The sequence below is a fragment of the Pseudochaenichthys georgianus genome, chromosome 17 (assembly GCF_902827115.2).
Source record: "Pseudochaenichthys georgianus chromosome 17, fPseGeo1.2, whole genome shotgun sequence".
Lineage (NCBI taxonomy): Eukaryota > Metazoa > Chordata > Actinopteri > Perciformes > Channichthyidae > Pseudochaenichthys > Pseudochaenichthys georgianus.
The window spans coordinates 39,286,636-39,302,538 of NC_047519.1; the positions used below are offsets into that span (position 1 = coordinate 39,286,636).

The following is a 15,903-nucleotide window of genomic DNA, read 5'->3' on the forward strand; positions in this document are numbered from 1 at the left end:
TTTCTCTTATTTTCCTACGATACTGTTAAGATTGGCTGTGAATAAGAAAATAGGAAGGACAGACCATCTATTTCTATTTGTTTATTGTTTTTGAGAAAGGGGCAGGTAATATAAGATTATTTTCTCCCTGCTCCTAGTCGGATATGGTGTGTTTATAGAGACATGTTTTGTAAATAATTGCATTAAGATTTAAAAAATAAAAATAAAATCATCTGAAATATTACTTTTAACAAATATATGTATTGTGATAAATATCAGCATCGATCAATGTTAAAAAGGTTATCCTCATACCATTGTAAACTAGGGCTGTCCTGAATACCATTTTTCTGTAGTAATCAGCAGCGAATATTCGGCCCCCAGCGGGGGGGGGGGGGGTGTATTTCGGTTTATTCACTGCATTAATTTTGTTATTCTACAGTATTGTTGTTTTATAGTTATTTGTTAATGTAACCCTATTTGTGTTCTTTGAAATTGAAAAGGATATTGTAATTGTAATTTGGCTTGGCTTTTTTTTTTTATGGACATGCTTTTATTTTGAAGGAGTTAGCGCTGTTGACAGTAAATTGATGTTGCTATGGAAACAACGTGACGGAGATTAATGGAGAAAAAGTCTCTACATATAAAGACGGAGAAAGTAAACAATTAAGTACCATGTAAATCAGTACATAACATTTCTATATTTGTTGTTGTTTCTTTCAGGAATGTTTTAACCAAAGATATGAGAATATTTTTACGAGTTTGGGAAATGTATTTACCGTCAGTCTTCATTTTCTCTCATAAATAACATTGGCTAACTCAGAGGTTTGTTTACGACCTCTGCTCCTGTTTCTTTACTTCTTTTTTTAGCTGTTGCCATGCGGCTGGATCTCAGGATGATCCTAACATTAGATGCAGATTGTAAACAACTATAATCCTTTTAAGTGCAATTCTGATACACTTGTGTTTTACGGAAGTATTTCAGAGGGAATTATTATCCTTAGAGGATTGTTATAATGTGGTAGTGCTATTTTGTATTAAGTACCGCTGGAATGACTAGTATAATAGATGGGTTGAATGGCCTTGTAATAATTGTTAATACCAATTTAAATTATATTTTTTTCTTTATCCTATATTAATACCATTTGATTTGATTGGATATGACACTAGCTATCATGTTAGATGTTGGCAATGTGGCATTAGTGTCGTCTTTTCCTCTTTTTAAAAAAAAAAGTAAAGTGATGTCATTTTCTGGACTTCACTGACTTTTTTTAGCCGATTATAAATTTGCATTGACCTTCTTCGTCATTATGTCTTCCTTACAGATATTTATAGGGATGTCCCGATCACCTTTTTTTGCTCCCGATCCGATTCCGATCATTTGATTTTGACAATCTGCCGATATCGATTTTCCCCGATCCGATCTTTATGCAATGAAAAAAAAAAGGTAACAGATAACGGCTGGTCATCCAACGCGATGAATTCAGCTATCTTGGCTGTTATTCTTTTGGCCTTCTCTCTGTTCTGGGGCAGTTTCTCTTTCCTTTTGAAAGCCTCTGAAAGTGTCGGTTGTCTCAGTGCCGTTACCCGAGTGGCCGCTGTGTACTCGTCGTGTTGTTGGTGGTGTTTGTTTCTCAGGTAGCGTATTAGATTGGTCGTGTTGAACGTAGCTCTGTTCTTTCCACCACGCGGAACCTCCGCCTTGCAAACATTGCATCTGGCTGTTACACTGCCTTCGCTTTCAATTTTATAATACTTCCAAACTCTTGACATTTTCTCTGTCCCGACTCACCAGCTGAACGTAGCCTCTCGTTAGCTTACTGCTACTATTAGACACTGCGCCCACTCTGTTGCCAGATTTGAGAGAAATAAGCAACCAGGTCTGTGAAAACAAGCCCAAAGAAAGCAACACATACATGATGTTGTGTCCTTTTAAACCAAAACTAAGGCCTCAGGATGACTTTAAGACGTGAACATGGTCATTTTAGTTTTGTAACATTAAATTAAAAAAAAACATTTTATAAAAAAAAATTTTAAAAATCCCGATCCCCGATTTTTTTCTCCCGATTCCGATCTTTTGAAAATCACGTGATCGGCTCCGATCCCCGATCACGTGATTGGATCGGGACATCTCCAGATATTTATTTATCAAAGTCTCTTAAATATTTTGTGAAAGCACCGATAGTCAAACGTACAATATCAAAAGCGTTTTTGACAAAATTATTGTGCATATTTGTCAGCCTTAATCTTGCAATGACTTAAGTAAAAATGACTTTTTATAGGATATGATAGTTAAAAAATGTTTAGGAGATTTCCTAGACGAAACAAGAAGTCAATAAGTAATAATAATTGGTTGATTAGAAAATGCACCGTTAAGTCGCAGCTTTGTAGTAAAGTAAAGGGTTTGAGCTCGGAGTACTCCCAGATGCTGTGTGATTGCCAGTCTCACAGCTCAGTCAATGTGGTTGGGCGTGAAAGATTTTTCCCTAATAGTCAGGTTTTTGCTAAAATAGGACATTTATAGCTCAAAGCTTTCCATTCTTGAGCTGCAGACATTGTTCCTTTGAGCAATGTACCTTTTAAAACAATGTCTGCTTTCCGTAGCCTCCGTGTTTATTATGGGTGAAAGTTGATGACTACTCAGTTATGCTTGGCTAGCTTAGTATAACTATCAGTTAAGACTATTTAAATGTTGCTGTGGCTCAAACCACAAAACTCCTGAGTCAATTCAACCTGAGCAGGGGAAAAAACACAAAGATGAATACAACGCAGTGTTCTCAACACAAGTACAAACCCTGTTCTGTGAGCAAGCATTCAAATTGCTAATAACTTCAATAACATGGCAATGCCAGATGTTTTGTATGGTTCAAATTCAAACACAGTATCTCTTTGCCTTGAAAAATACGTAGCCTAACCAAAGTCGTTATATGTTCTTGAAGTTAAATCATCGTAACACACGGTTCTCAGCATCCAACCCCGGCTTTCCCACAAACACCCTTCTGGGAAAACATGCCAAGAATCTCTTTCATAGATAAACTATAGCTACAAGCTGAAAGGCCTGGTCGACAACGGTGGACGGAAAAAACCTCAGAGCCGAGCAGATATTAAACTCTTTATGAGCTCCTTGATCCTTTTCCCTGCACCAGTTTACATTCAGAAGCTTCCTCTGTTTATGGAAGAAAGTCCACAGCTGAACCGAAACGAGGGGGGGGAGGGACTCGGCCTCAGAAACACCACCCTGCGATGAAGGCACTCATCAAAAAGAACTTCAAGTGCTGGTGATAATTTCCGAAGAATCCATCACCCCAAAATAGCCGGCTCTGGTCTACTTTGTTTGTGTTTGGGGCCTGCAGAACTCCATGTCGCCGGCTTTGGTGCGACGCGGTCGGGGTGCCAATGCTCCGCTGACTGGATCCATGCCAGAGTTCAAGTAATCTGTTTTCATAGCACTCTGTAAGCCACTTAAACTCTGTGTCATTAAGTCCCATGAGCTGTACTCTCATTAACGATGGCTTGGTCGCCCCCTTCCCCCCAACACGGTCAAGAGTTCAGAGTCACAATAAAGACCGTCTTTACAATTGTCTTTTTCAATGGCGGGACCATGTAGACAGATCATCTGTGTCAGATCTAATTATAAGTACATTAGGTGTTGTTATAAACATTCAACACACTTTTGGGAAAGGAAAAGCACTTCTCACGTAAGTTGACGTTCAAGTCAAGTCGTACTCTATGTTGTAGCAAGATAAGTCAGTAAAGCCAACTAAAAAAAGTCGTATTAATGTTTAATTGTTCTGGGCGTTTACCAAGTGAAAATGTCAGACTTATTGGATAAATGTTTCACGTCTGTTCAAGTATTTAGGGATTCAAGTCTAAAGGGTTTTTCATGCGTCAAGCCAACTAGTTCATGATAAGTGTCACCTGAACAAGTCATTGCATGATGCTGTTATTCTTAGCTCAGCTCTGAAGAACAGCGTGAGCTCAACGTCTGAATTGTTAATGAAGTTCAAAAGGAGAGAACTGGTCTTCCCACCATCCGAGAACTTCTGCAGTCAGCGTTTGACAGCCTCTTACGTCACGTCGCCCTCCCTCTCTGCGTTCAGACACAAACTCCATGCCATGTTCCCTCTCTCTCCTCTTGGAAAAACCCTGCAGGCGAAAGTGCCGCATTTCTATTATGACATTGATCTCATGATGATCTCATACTTGTGAGGATGACCGCTCACTTGGTGAATTAAGCTCGTGGAGTTGTAACAACAATACAAAGAATATAGAGCAGGGGTCTCAAACTCAAGGCCCGGGGGCCAAATCCGGCCCGCGACTTCATTTGATGTGGCCCCGCAAGAGCTTGCAAGGAATATAATACATTACTGCCATTAATGCCACTCTACAGAAGCAGGCTGCCCATAAACTACATGTCCCACAATGCATCTCATTTTGTGACATGCGCACTGAAGAGACTTGCAATTATTTGCCCTGGCTTTCAGACGTAGTTAATTACTAAGTTATTATCCTATCCGATAATAATCCACTTCAGAGGCAATAATGTAATATAATACATTATTTTATATATTATATATTTATATAGTCACACACTTTGAGTGCAACCTTTATGCGAATGTGGCCCGCGATGAAATTGAGTTTGACACCCCTGATATAGAGGGTTCATACACTTTTCCCCAATGATTTTCAATGACTTCTCCACGACCTTTACCTAATTTTCCATGACCAAAAAAATAACTCTTTCTCAGCGGTCCCACTGAAAATGGTTTATTTTAACATGGAACAGGAAAATAAGGTCTGCAACATGTCGTGCCTAAAACAAATCCAATAGTAGGCTTACTAGCTTCTACGCGCTAAAGCAACTCAAATCTCTCACCGGCAAAACACCTCGTCAGTTAAATGCCATTGTGCGTGTCATTACTACACGATACAGTATAGGGCTGTGCAATTTAATCGATCTTGCAATATATATCGATATTTAGTTTTCCGAGAAAGTATCGATATTTCAGCCGCGGGTATCGATACATTAAGTCTGATAACTGTGTTCGTTATACTCGCGTCCAGGAGAGAAGCTTTAAAAAGGAGACTAATTGAGTCTCTGAGAATGTTCAAATGTATACTTTAATTAATAAAAAGCGCGGTAATGTTACAAGCAGAAGATGGTTCAGTCAGAAAAACAGCTGTGTTCTGGCTCTCGTGAGCGAAGGGAAGAGAGCGAGATCCACCTTTCCAGCTGTTAGATATCCTCTGCTGAATCCTCCCTGTGGGCCGGTTGGCGCTGCTGGGGATCGGCCCTCCACGTCTCCAATGTTCGTTGTTGCGCATTACAGAGGATTCAGACATTGCACATTAAATATATAACTAAACACGCCTTTTCTCCTCCTTATCTCTTTCATGACTTTTCATTTAATACATTTTAAACGCTGTAATCAATACTCCAAAAATATCTCACGGCTGGTATCATTTCCGGTAGTTCCGAATGTTGTCTCATGCTACCCACGTCTGTAAACAAACGTATTCAAATAAACTGTACCTTCATTTAATATTCAGCAATAATAATATCTCGACATCTATAGTTGTAGTGTTGAAATCAGTAGGTTTCGGTGCGCAACACTCCGTGTCATATCGCTACTAAATTCACCTCTATAGGAATATTGTATTGTATATTAGCCACATGCTAAATGCTAATCGGAGATGAAGGATTTTCAGAATAAAAGCTCCACAACTGGTTGTGCACAACAACCTCTGGTTTTTCAGTATAAAACAGCATTTAAACTGACTGTATGTTTATGGTACTTTATGCCATCAAAACATTGATTTTAATTTCTAACAAGTCCCATTCAAATCCCCCGTGTTCCGCCACCTGCTGTACCTTTTCATTCTCCATTGTCCATTGTGATACTGCACTTTATGTACTTACGTTTCAAAGGCTTGTAAGCTACAGTTTGCACTGTTTCAATAAATGAAACTAATTTTCTCACCACATCTTTTGATTCATTTTGTCCAGCATTTGCAAGCTGGAGACTCTCTGTCAGAGCCATATATTGTATAATTGATGCTTTCAGTTTTCAGTTGAATTAATTCAATCCAAGTCAATGGAACACCAAAATCCCACTGTCCCTTTAAAATCTTTCAGAAAATGATATAAGTGTATCGAATTATATCGAATCGTACCGTTGGCTGAATATCGTGATATATATCGTATCGTTGGCTGAATATCGTGTATCGTATCGTATCGTGAGATTAGTGTATCGCCACAGCCCTAATACAGTATGTATTATCATTATGTCTTTATTAGGATCCCCATTAGCACTAGCACTAGCATTGGCTATTCTTCCTGGGGTCCTCACACACTCAAAACATACATAAACATACATACAACAAAATTAAAACAAAACAGCTCATAATTTCATGCAATTTACAGTGAAATTAAGTGAAACTAAAATAGTCATCCAATTATCGCCATCCTAAGGCCAAACAAAAGTAAATACAAATAAGTGTACATATAATATATGCATACATAGCCACAGGCACAGTTAACATTTACTTTGTAAAACTTAAATATTTTTTTAGCAACCTTTTGAAATGTACTTGAGAAGGTTCCTGAATGATATGGACCGGTAAAGAGTTCCAGCTGATCATGGCTCTGGACTGTTCTCTGTCCCATATTTGATTTAGATTTAGGTAATACAAACCTTCCTTCTATTGTATGCCGTGTTTGATAGTTATATTGTGCATATTGCGCTATAAACCTTTGTGATAATATATCTGGTGAGTGTGTCACTGTAATATTTCTGACAAAATGTAATAAAATATAAGTTGCCCTCTGTCTGACAGTTAACCATTTCAGTGTCTATTTTGGCAATTAGATAAAATATAAATTATATTTGATGCAACTTAAGTTACATTTCCCTGACTTTTCCAAAACTTTGGGAAACATTTTGTTTTCCAGGGCCTGGAATTAGCATTTTGAACTTCCATGACTTTTCCAGGTTTGTAATGACCGTAAGAAGAACCCTGTAAAGTCCTAAAAATGCACAGCGCAGCAAAATAAGCACCGTGGGAAACGCCGTAATGCCAACATCATCAAATGGCAGAAAGAAAACAAACAAGTCTCATGTCACGAGGAGAAAAGACTCAAAGCCCTTTATATAATGTGAGTAACTTCATATAACCGAGTTAAGTGCTGAATTCGCAACATCAATGTTATTTGCCAATGTTTTGAGGTAGAATGAATCTGTGTGCAGACGTTTTAAAGCAGATATGAAGCCGTTGTGCTCTGATAATTTGTCACAGGAAGCTTCACACGGCTTCTTCCTTCTGTTCACTCCGGTGCCTCTCTACCCGTCTCCTTTAGGAAATGAAATGCTGTGCCAGGTCATGTTTTAGGACATTTCTCACAGTAGTTTGGTCAAGGGCAAAGTCTGCAGCCCGGGGATCATCAGCGAAGCTTTTAAGCCGGCACTGTGCCCGTTTTGGAAGCAGGAACCCAGCGTGGTGACATGAGGATCAAACAGACGACCTGAATTGAGCTAACCCTAGTGCACCTATGCTAAAAGTGCAATCACATTTGAGGTTTCTTTAGCTCCTATCACAATGGAGATGAGAAATCAATCAACCTGAACTATTTGATCCATCACTGAGGTCATTTTTCAACACATTTTTTAACATAAAATATGCCTCTCATGCATGGGATAATACGGTCTGGATTACATAAGAAAACAACCATGTCATAGAAAGTAAATGCCCTCTTGATAAAATCATAACTGCCAGTTAACAAGAAACAAGTCGAAAAAGCGTTACAATAAGCAGACAATAAAGTGCAAGTCAATGGACAACGCTTTCTTCCATCTCCGTCCATCCAGCTCTGCATTGTTCTCTACCAATTATCAATCAAAATGGGCACCAATATTGTTTCTTGGTTTGTGTCAAGGTGGCCTCAATCGATATAGAAATGAGATATCGATCCAAAAGTTACTTTTAGTGTTGGTTTTTTTCTCTGACATTATTTATTTGTTGTGGGGAATACTGCTCTTAACCAACTTTAGGTACAAATAAACAATGCAGTTAGTTCTAGGGATGCTCCGATCGCCAATTTCGGGGCCGATCGCCGGAATCAGTATCGGCCGATCCGATCGCCGATCCGATCGAGTGGGCGGGGCCTAAATGGAAGATTTAAACATCACTTTAAATCTTCCATTTAAAGTGATGTTTGAACTCAGTTTGGCTCATTCACTGGAGCTTCCACAAACAACAATCAACTTAATTATTACATTCAAATGATGTACATTATTCAAGTTTACATTCACTTTGGAGAATAACACGGGAGAACTGAGCGGAAGCGCTCTCTTTTCCTCTCTCCCCTCTCTCTCTCTCCCTCTCTCTCTCTCCTGACAGCCTGTCAGTATCTCATGCAGCTCACTGATCCAGTAATGAGTGACCCGACAGTGAAGAATAAATATATTTATAACTAGTTTAGCTTGTTCCAGAGGTAGACCAAATAGCTAAGTAGGTCTAACGCGTGTGTGTTTCGTCCCACTTACCGGTCCGGCGGGCGGAGTTGCAGGATTTCTGCTTCACACACGTTGCATTCCGCTATTTTACTGTGTTTTTCGGACACCTTAAAATAATGCCAGACCGGTGAAGCCATGTTGGCGAGCTTGTTTTGCCGCACACAGAGAAAAGTGTCATGTATTTTACGTCATGCGATCGGCTCTCGCGGTCGGCATGTTTAGAGAGCACCGATCGATCGGAGCATCCCTAGTTAGTTTAAAACATGCCTGGTACAAATGTCACCAATGCACGGGATAACAAAACTGCTGTCTAGGTGACGTAATGGAACATCTATGGACAATTAGACAGTTATGATAAAACATCATTTGTGCCAGTTTTAGATGGTATCAATAAAACGTGGCGTAAAAATAAGCCAATAACACGCTAGATCAACAAGCAGTTCTTTCTTTACTTATTTGTGGTCCGTATTAGGGATGCCAGCGATTATTCGTTACAGTCTCCATAATCGAATATTATTTTTAAAAATCGATTTTATTTATATATATGTTTTTAATTATTTATATATTTTTTTTATTATTTATGTATTTTTTTTTTTCTGGCTTAGTTTCAACCAAAATATATATATACATATATATATGCTAATAATAGTAAGAGTATTAATAATTGTAAATGGCCATTGGTCACACCACCAGTTTGTTTTACTGTAAACTTGGAGGAAGCCTGCGCAGAGCAGACTGCTGCTGCAGCACGCTACACACCGACCCCACCCCCCCTCTCCCTCACACGTGCGACTAAAGATGAACAAAGCGGCAGCCGGCAGGTAAAAAGAGTTCCTCCTCGTGGAACTACTTCGAACTTACACGTCCAAAGGAAGTTAAATGCAAGCTCTGCGAAAAGACGTTGGTCTATCACAGCTCAACCTCAACAATGCGTTAGCATTTGAGTGCGAAGCACGCCAAAGAGGTTACAGAGAAAGACGCAGCACAGCCGGCCATTACCAACTTCACTTCAAGGCCACGTCGTTGTGATGACATGCTTGTTTGTTGTTTGTACTGTTAAACATGTTCTAGTAAAGAAAGCAACGGGATTCCTTTTGTCTGAGTTTTTTTTTTTTTCTCCCGTGGGGGGGGGGGGGGGGGGGGGGGGGGGGCGAATAATCGATTATTATTCGCCAGGGCTGCCGAATAATCGATTTTGATCATGGTCAGTTTCTGGCAACCCTAGTCCGTATATATAGTTTAACTCAATCATCGAGCATTGCATAACGGTCCGGTCACCAGTGCATTGTTATCTACCATGCATCCATCAAAAATGGGCACTAAAATGTTTTCTTGACAACTGTGGTCAACACATGGCAAACAATTCATATTCCAATTACTTGTATATTGACTCTCCTCGCACTACTTTAACTGTTGTGTCTGTTATATTCTGTTGCTCTGTTGGAGGAGCCCGTGACCTAAGATTTTCATTGACACATGTGACCTGCTCTATCGAAATCAGTCGCATTGACCCGAAGACACATTTTGAGTTGTGTACACTGCTGGAAAGAGGAGATTCCTAGCTTTCTAATGATATCAGGTTTGTTGTTGTTCTCCAAATATTAAGCGAAATATGTCACATTATATAATGACTGTCACCGAGTCATCACTTTGAGAAAAAGGCCTTCAAAGTTTCCTCTTCTCTGGAATCCAGCCGAAGCTTCAAAGCTGTATTTATCATCTGAATTTGCCGAAACAAGTTTAATATTCTGAAAGCCAAGACTTTGTTTATTTTAAATCAGATGAAAACAAACTGTAACGGACCCTGCCGTGTTATCTATGATTACTCTACGGGTACATTCATAATGTCAGCCGGAGGGAGGGGGGGGCGGCGGAAGAGCAGATTGCGAGTGAGAGATGTCTTCGTCCCTTCACAAGCTTAAAGAATGTATTTCTCGTGTGATTTTGGAAATAAAAGTTTCATATTCTGAAAGCCAAGACTTTGTGTGTTTAAAATCAAACAAAAGACGCGAAAATAGTTTTTTACGCAAATCCAGGTTTATTTTGAAATGAGCCGTCGCGACTTCCGACTGATTTCGACAGAGCGGGTCACAAATGTTCACTGTAGCACGAATGACGATAAAAGCCTTGAAACCTCGAGTCCTTCACACAAGCTACAGATTGGTACACACAACTGCAGGAGTAGAGGAATGAGGTTTGAGTTACGACGAGAGCGAACGTCTGTTCAGTGTGAACGCTCGACACCCTTTGGCCTTCACACTCTTGGACTTGTGACCCGACATCATGATCATAAACTCCAATGTTTTAACAAGTGCAATTATGTTGCTCTTTTAGACAAAATAGGGCCAATTTGAAGCTTTTCCTTTGAAGATGTGGCACATCTCTGGTGGCGAACGTGTTGATCTGTTTTCCTGTACGGCAGCAGTTAAAGGTGGGGTAGGTAAGTTTGAGAAACCGGCTGGAGATCGCTAGAATTTGAAAATACACAACCGGAGAAAATCTGCCACTTCCTCACAGAGCCCCTCCTCCAACACACACGAACGCGCACATGACCAATGAGGGCACGAGATAAGTTTGTGCCCCGATGGAAGGCTGACAGGCAGGTAGGCCATCCAATCGATTGGTTGTACTTTTTACAGTACCACGGCTTCTACAGATGAAATTTTTTTATGGAATTGTTGTCAAAGCACTTCAGATATTCATTGCTATCGGGAAGTTAAGAGCATTCCATGGAATATAACAAAAAGTGTATCTCGAGCCGGTTTCTGAAACGTACCTACCCCACCTTTAACTCTCTCAACGTGTAGGACTGCTCATCTCCAGGCCCGCTCCACCATCAAAGGCTTCTGCACACTGACTAATAAATGATGTGTGCAATGCATTGAGTCATATCTGGAGCACAGAGCAAAGACATCAGGACAAGATTAACTCAAATGTGATGATTTTTCTGAGCGCAATCCCCATTAAGGTTGGTTATTTTTGGATGATTGATTATTATTGATTCGACCTGTCAAATTTGATATAGGATTAATGTCTCTTCGTGTCTGCTGTTGGAACAGCAAGCATATGTCATTATCAAAATGATTTAGAGAATGTTTTCATCCTCTTGAAACATCAGTGTATTAGGGATGGGAATTTGAAAGCAAATGTATATTCGAATATTCGACCCCCCAAAAAACGGTTAACCGGCTAACCGAAATGTACACATCCTATAAAAAAAAAATTGGGTAAAAAAAACTTTATATATTCGAATACCTGAATCATTTCGAATATTCGATTAATCGTTCCCATCCCTACAGTGTATACAACAACATGTATGGAATAATAATAAGATATCATTAAAAAAATGCCACAGTTTGATCGTTTCTGCTATTAAATGTGAGAATGGGATGCTTTTCTTTGTTAATGCAAAACTAAATTGAATATGTTTGGATTTTGGACAGTTTGTCGGAAAGAAATTCAATTTTGAAGACGCCATCTAGGGCAGTGACCATCAACTGGCGGCCCGCGGGCCACATCCGGCCCGCCAGACATTCTCGGGGCGGGGGTGACTGTGGCGTTGGCGGAGTGGTTAGTGCGCCACCCCACTCATTTATTTGTTTACAACCTCTCGTGAGTAATGTGCTGTACCGGAGTCCAACAGAGAAGCAGCAGCTGGCCCCCGAAAGTGTGTCTCGGATTAATTTTGGTCCTTGGTCAAATGTAGTCGGTGATCCCTAATCTAGGGCTTTGGAGACTTTTGGCGGGCATTTCTCACTCACACTGGACATTCTCTGATATTCAAACAACCAAATAATGGAAATACTGACAGTCAATCCCTATTGGGTTCACCAACACTGAAATTGTAAGCAAAAAGAACAACATAGCCAAGTGACTCCAAGTTTCTGATGAAAACCACTTCGTAAACCAGACCAACAGAAACATCCTGCTTCTATGATCTGCACCAGGTCAAAGTCATGTCGTCTGTCTGCCTAACATATGTACACAATAGCCCAGACTACTCGGGAGGAAACTCCAGCAGCGTGAAGCTATGAATGGAAATGTGCGGTGTGGACACAACAGTGCAGACACCCGATATCCCCCTGGAGCTGTCGAGCATTAGGAACAGTCGGTCAGAAAAGACACGTATCTCATGGTTCTTCTGACGTGCCGATGCTTAGGTGGGTTGTGGGTTTGGAGCAATAAACCACCAGACGGTTTTCCAGTCAAGGCTGTCATTTTAAACGCTTGCCACACTTATCCAAATGGGTGAGTAGCCACCCTACGATCTGTGGAAGGAACAAGACGAGCGGAGGATAATCAGACACCGTTTGACTTCTCAAGAGACTTTGAAGAAGGGAAAAACAATCCATGTCAAGTCCAGTTTATTTTTGTTTTGTACAAACAGTGGCGCATCCTAGTGTGTGTCTAATGTCAGTTATGAGACGTCTGAAGAAGGCCTTCAGAAGTGGAGCAGTTTTAATTTTTGTGCAGAAAGCATTCCTCTCTAATGACAGGGGAAGCTATGAGACGGTTCGTACAAATACTACAGCAGGAAACTTTAATTGAGGCTTCTTATTAAGGCGGGCTGACCATAAAAAGGCTGTGATCTTCGACACAACATCTGTGACCGCAATGCTTTCTGCGACACGAAAATGCCCGACCTCGGCCTGATGAAATATAGGCAGCGTGGGAGTACAGCAATAAACGCAGATCTGATGCGATACACGACGGGGATGTTGTATCGTGAGGCAGAATGTTTTGTCGTGGGTGAAAAGTTCATGAGAAAACGTGGGTTTTTTACATTTGGTTTGAACAGCTTGATCAAAGCTACGATAAGACAGAATGAGAATTGAATAGCCGCATTACAGAACACACCCTGAGCAATAAACAGCAGCACGTTACGGTTGAGTCTTCTCCTACATTCTGATTGTAGAGCGGTGCAGTGATTACGAGCTTTTGTAAACCTGGATGCTAGCATCGCAAGGGTTCCCCCGACAGAAAGCAATGGGATTTCTCCATTTGATTTTGGAAAATCGCAAACACACATGAATGATATTTACATGTTTTGCTCCGCGGGATAATCTCCACATATCAACACTACTTGGATTTAGCTAGCGTTACGCTATAACGGAACGACAGCATCGTTGAATTACTTCACATCTCCACCGCTAAGCTAAAGGTGGCTAATGTTAGCGGGATAAGCTCAGTTTAATTTAGTCCCTTGTTAGCAATTGCTGTTTTAAGAAGTGTTAAAGCTTCAGACATTCAACAGTTATTTACCGACGTATTTTATGTCGTAGAACAAAATGTCCACATCTCGTAAGCTTGTATCGACCACATACCTTATTCCAGGCTAACTAAAGTGCTAACATGCTAACTTTTTTCAGGTTTGATGACTCAACACTTTACCCCAAAACCAGATACAACAGCAATCTGAGCTTCTAGCCAGATGCAAAACTGACTTCAACTGGTAACTTAAAATCCTTTATTTACAAACCCCTCGGCTGAACTGGGCAATACAAGAACAAATTGCCATGGTCAGCAACGTTCAACTCTTTCAAGGGAAGGTTTACACGCCTTGACTTTTCTCACAAAGCTATGTAAAGTAAAATCCCAATTTGCATGAAGTCACATAAGAGTTAGTTTCTTCTGCTGGAGGGAGAAGTTCAGCAGGGTTCATCTCTTCACCTGCTTCTCAGTAACACACTCCTTTCTGCTCACACTGAATTATTCAAAAAGGAGGATATGACTTCTAGGTCACTATCATTACAAACAAAAAAGACTGCCTTAAAGTTTGCACATGCGAGGGCTAAGCGTGAATTATTGATCAGTTGTAACTTGCTGCCTTAACATATTAGTACCCTAAAAGAAGGCAGGATGAGAAACTAAATGTATTTTATTGAATAAGGGAATCTTGTAATCCAAGTTTCCTATGAATAATACAGTCTGAATGTGGAGATTAATTATGTAAACTAAGACTTTGAGCTGAACATTCATGCGGCTATTCGGTAGCAATCCGAGTAAGATATAGTGCTTTAGATGCCAACAAATGTGTCATTTCAATTGAATTATGGGTGAAAAAGCTAATATTTCTAGGTTTTGACACCACCCCCCCCCCAGTCAAATCTTATCTGATTCTAGGTTGACTTGTATCTCCAGGATGTGTGTGTCAGCTCCATGCCTCCACCAGTCAGCTGGAGCAGTTTCCCTCCCCATCTTGCAGGGCCTCAGGCAGCCATGCAACTTTTCTCCAGCTTCTTCTTTGGAAAATTATGCTTTTAATTCAAACTATATTGCAGAACAACTTGTGAAAATGGCCTTTCTTCTTGCTTTTCCTCCTCTTGCATGTGAAGCATCATCGATTACATTAACTCGCATGCTTTCTCTTGCAGCTAACCCTCTCTTCCACTATAATTGGCTCATTACAAGTCGAACAAAGTGTCATTTTAAAAGCATTTCCTCGTAGACACGTAGGAGCAAAGAGGATACTAAAGCTGATAGGACTTTCCTGCTTTCTAATCAGGCTCCAAAGCTCTGAACCGACCCCTGAACGCATCACTGCAGCCCTACTTTTGCAGGCTAACTTGCTAGTAGGCTAATCTGTCCTGGCAACTTTCAGAGGCATGAACTCCAGTCTTACAACTAAGTCTACAAGCATGCATATGTGTGTTAAAACATCCCTGTGAAAGCTTTTAAGCTGCAACAAACCGCGAAATACTTCGTTCATACCACAGTTAGAATCCCAGAGGAACTTTTGTGGGTTTACAAACACAAGGACCACAATGGCGGTGCGCCTTTCTTGGAAAACCGAGCGAATTACACCATCATGCAGAGAATATGTGCTCCAAAACTGAACAGAAGTGCATACAACAACAGAAACAGGCAACCCGTTTCCATCTTGTTTGTATTTATTTCCAAGTTAGCGCCATATTGAGTGCGCGTGCAGAGCGTAGCAACATTGTTTCCAGGAAAACAAAAGCAGCAACGGAAACAAAGTACCATTTCTTACCTTAGCGATGGCCTTCTTGTATCTCATGACAGCCTGCTGGATGAGTGTGTGCACTTTAATATTCCCATCTCCACACGGCACCACCACCCGGGTCCTGCCAAAACACACCGTGACTTTCATGGCTTTAGTATCCGAGATCTTGGGAGTAAAACCGAGAAGAGGAGGACGAGGAGGAGAAGGAGGAATCCGAGTGGAGATAAAAAAGGAGCATGGGTTTGTTTCGTGTCGGTTCGGCTGTATTCCTTCAGAGAAGCGAGGACTAAAGGTCTTTCCGCTTCTCCCCGCTGGACGACATTGTTTTCTATGTTTTTTCAGACCACCTGTTTAGCTTCCCTCACTCCTTCCCTCTCTCGCTCCCAATCCCTCTCTCTCTCCCTCTGTGCTCGGTCATGTGCTGCGTTCAGGTGCGCTCGGGAAATGTTG

General features: G+C 40.7%; 1 protein-coding gene across 1 annotated transcript in view; it reads right to left on the reverse strand.

The window, feature by feature from the left end:
• The window catches only part of LOC139435662 (partitioning defective 3 homolog), a 159,727-nt gene extending 144,127 nt beyond the window's left edge, over positions 1–15,600 (reverse strand). Inside the window, exon 1 of the mRNA XM_071206407.1 lies at positions 15,481–15,600. Coding sequence (XP_071062508.1) covers positions 15,481–15,600 — 120 coding nt within the window. The remainder of the gene's footprint in view (positions 1–15,480) is intronic.
• Positions 15,601–15,903: the final 303 nt, after the last annotated feature.